This window comes from Corella eumyota, chromosome 1, assembly GCF_963082875.1.
Source record: "Corella eumyota chromosome 1, kaCorEumy4.1, whole genome shotgun sequence".
Taxonomy (NCBI): Eukaryota; Metazoa; Chordata; class Ascidiacea; order Phlebobranchia; family Corellidae; genus Corella; species Corella eumyota.
In genome coordinates this window covers 1,025,693-1,029,553 of record NC_137490.1, presented here as the reverse complement: position 1 = coordinate 1,029,553, position 3,861 = coordinate 1,025,693, and the positions used below count along the sequence as shown (strand labels likewise).

The window sequence follows — 3,861 nt, the reverse complement described above, 5'->3', positions numbered from 1 at the left end:
TATTTTTTCAACTTTAGATTTAATGATTTCTTTTAAACTTGGCCTCAAATTTGTGAATTTAGAAACGTTTTTAATAACTTGTTTGTTTAACTTTGTTAATTATTAAATGTTAAACAATCAACCATTGTTTAAGTAATTATCCTTTTTTTGTTTGTTTTAGTAATATAACAATCTAAAACTTGTATGAAAATTTATATAAAATGCCTGAACTTTAACATTTTCACTTTAAAATACATTTTAAATCAATTTTAAACCTTACTCAATGTCCTTTATTGATTATATAATTGTAATACTCATTAGGTTTTATCTATATATGTTTAATAATAACAAAAACTACTTGAATACTTAAATATTTTTGATAAAAACTGATACTTAAATACCTGCAGCCTTATAACTGAACCTAAAATACTTCAAACTTTTCTCCAAATATTATCATTTCAAATACTTGAATATTGTCAAGTACCGCGGTTGTGGCTGTGTAAAAGTGCGAGCGTTAAAAAGTGCGATTTATTGTTTAAAATTTGTAAGATTTTTGAACATCATTTTCTGCGATACTTTGTAATCTATTTCGATAAAAATTAAGTATTTTAACATTTTTTGACACTATTTTAATGTTATATAAGTTTTATCTCATAAACAGAACGTATCTTTTAACTTTAAAGTTACTCTACAGCGCCAACATACGGCTAGTGATATAATTGTTTTTAGGAATTAAAACTGAAATTTTTTTTGCTTGGTCACTTAAAAAAGTTTTATGTATAAAAGATCTTATTTAAATTTAATAGCCAAAATTAGAGAATAAGATGCTACACCACACATGAGGTAGTGGGTTCAATCCCTACTGATCTCATACTGTAGCGCCTTTGAGTAAGACGCTATAAACGGTATGAACTCTTGCTGAGCCAGCACTTAATCAGCAGTATAATTATCGGGCAATTATAATCTATAATATCCCAAACTGCCACAGGTAACTCGAGACTGGGTCGGAGTAACAGTTGTTACTCTATGTTTAAGTCGCGCATTCGACTTTCCCACATCGAGGATAAAAATATATACAAAAAAAAATTTGAAATACAACTTGTAAATTGTAAAGTTTATTAAGTTAAGGCAATCACATACAACAAAAAACATGTAAAATACACAAATGATTGGGAAATAAAAATATAAATATATTTAAACGACGAAATATACGATAAAAACTTGGTAAAAATAAATATTCTAAATATCTTCAGAAATGCTTTCTACGATTGAGGATAAAAAATTTAAACTTGAATTTCCGTTTTTTTCTTCTGGTTTTATAATATCACCATCTAAATAAAATAAATTGAATTTAAAAACAAAATTTTAAAACTTTTTTTTTGAAAAAATTGTTTTTATTATTTTTAAAAAAAAATTTTGTTTTTTTTGAAAATTTTTATTTTTATTTTTTTGTAAAAATAATTAATTTTAACAAACTTACGTTCAGAATGAAGTGACGTAGACTCAATGACGTCATCGGGTTGTGGGATCAAGGATCTTAAAAGTTGATCGATTCCTGAGGTCGGTGTGGTTTTAAAAACATTCTAAAAATTTAAATTATTATTTAATAAATATTCAGTCTATTAAAATTTAAAAATTTAAGGAGAGTTTTTAATTAGCCATTTACTAATTAACCATTTATTTAAATATAGATTTTTAAAAGAAATTTAAAAAAAATTATAGTCTTACTTGAATTTAGAATTTTTAATAGAGTTTTTAATAAGCCGTTTTTTAATTAACTACTTTTTTTTAATTTTTAATTTATTAATTATTAAATAAGTTCAACTTTAACTTAAAACTATGTAGAAGTTTAACTAAATTGATATCCCAAATATTAAACGTTTTAAATGATCAGGAATGCTATTAAAATATTTGTTAATTTCAGAATATAATATGAAGTCCCAGTTGCCCACTAAGGTTTAGGGCATTTAAGTTTTAAAGTTGGTCCAATGGGAATATGGATATCTTTTAATGTGCTCGCTCTCCGTTATTAAATAGTTTAAATTATTTAAAACTTTACTAATAAGAAGTTTAAAAAGAAAATGCATTTTTTTACCTTTGAATTTTCTTTTTCAAGATTCATTTTTATTTTTGATTCTCTCACCACAATCGGTGACGTCAGGTCTTTGTCATCAGATTGTGACGTCATAGATAATGTTATGTCGTCATTTATGCTAGTTTGGTCGTCGCTTTTTAGCGAGAAATCGGATGACAAGTTTAGTTGGGACGAAATATCTAAGTTGTTCTTTGTAGCGTCTTCGCCGTATAATATACGCTGTAAATTGCAGATGTAAGTTATTGCGTTTCGTAATATCTCAACTTTGGGCAAGCGCTGGTTAGGATTTGCACAGGCACATCGTTTCAAAGTCTCGTAGGCTTGGTTCACGCGCTTTAAACGCCTTCGTTCGCGCAAAGTTGCAGCTCTCCGTCGGTCGTGGGGTCCAGTTTTACGTTTACATGCTTTACATGCCCATACCAAACATTGGTGACCATTTGGATGGCTTGTATGGTTAAAATGGTTGGCGTTCATATCTGGTGATAACTCATTATCATCCAATTCGATCCCGTGTTGTATATCTTGTATGTTTATAAGACTTGGGAACGTTGTTTGGGTGACTGGAAATACTTGAGTTTGCTTGGGATCGATTTTAGGTTGGTTTATGGTTGAATTAGTATGCTGGTTTAGATTTGCGTTAAGAGATTTTAACAAGTCGATGTTTCCGTCGCTCGTGGGCGCTATATATTGTTTTTGATCTTCGATTTCGTTGTCGAACCTGAAAACGCGTTGGTTGTCGTTAGGTTGGGTTAGAAGTTCGACTACACTTGGCAAGGAGAACTCCTTGTTAAGACCGATATTGGTGAAGTCTTTAGTCGCCGTTTCGTTTAAATTCTGATTGGTTACGGCGAAATACTGCATCATCTCTTTAATTGTGTCTTCTTGATTCATTCCCGACCGGGATGGGATTTTTAAAGTGGGTTCCAACATACTTAGACTCAAAGAATCATCGTGGGATGGTTTTAGGTCGTTTGAGTTGACTCCTAAAGTTAGGTTAACGGAGTTGAGGTTCTGATGTTGCTGGTTACCTTCAAGAAAGTGTTCGATCGAGAAACTCTCGTTCTCAATTCTTCGTTTCTTCCTTAAAGGTTGATTCTCGATCTCAAGGTCATTATTAGTAAAGTTATTGACGTGGTTGACTACGTTTGGGGCACATAAACTCGAGATGTCGCTGTTTATGCCTAGAATTGGAGCGTTAATATCATTATAACTCGAAGCCATGTTACTTAACTCTTCTAAGATGAAAATATCTCGGTCATTGTGAGTGTTTGTTTCTTCCAATTCACTCAGACCTGAGATCTCCATCATGCTTTCGCTTTTTGGTGAGATTTGGGACAGGGTTTCGGAGAGTAGTACGTCACTTCCGGCCCGTTTTGGGAGGGTAAAGTCAGGGTTTGACATGATTGTTTCAGAGTTGAAAAGATTGGGGTTGTTTGTGAAAATTGATAAATCCAAGTCTTCTAATGGCATGCAAGACATTCTTAATTATAAAGTTTTCTGTAAAATAAGAAACATTTATTATTTAGTTTAAATATTTAGACATTTATTAATTAATTTTTATCGTTTATTTAAAATTTAGTTTAGATATATAGACGTTTAATTTACTTTTTTTTTGCGATTTATATCTATAATAAAATAATAACCAAATTATATAAATGTCTACTTTTAAATTTTTTAAAATAATGAAAAAATAAATTAAAAATATAATTAAAAAATAAATTAAAAATTATATTTAATAAAATCTGAAATAATTTGAACCCTTTAAAGCTTCTATGCTTAAGAATTTA

The 3,861-nt window shown here is 29.6% G+C and overlaps 1 protein-coding gene across 1 annotated transcript; it reads right to left on the bottom strand.

Annotated features, from left to right (window-relative positions):
* Window positions 1-1,187: 1,187 nt before the first annotated feature.
* LOC145759887 (uncharacterized) lies at window positions 1,188-3,553 on the bottom strand. The gene is made up of 3 exons (XM_082573746.1): window positions 2,075-3,553; window positions 1,460-1,562; window positions 1,188-1,310 (listed from the first exon to the last, which is right to left on the bottom strand). The coding sequence occupies exons 1-3, from the start codon at window positions 3,551-3,553 to the stop codon at window positions 1,219-1,221; spliced, it is 1,674 nt and encodes a 557-aa protein (XP_082429872.1). The 3' UTR covers window positions 1,188-1,218.
* Between the last annotated feature and the right edge of the window lie 308 nt (window positions 3,554-3,861).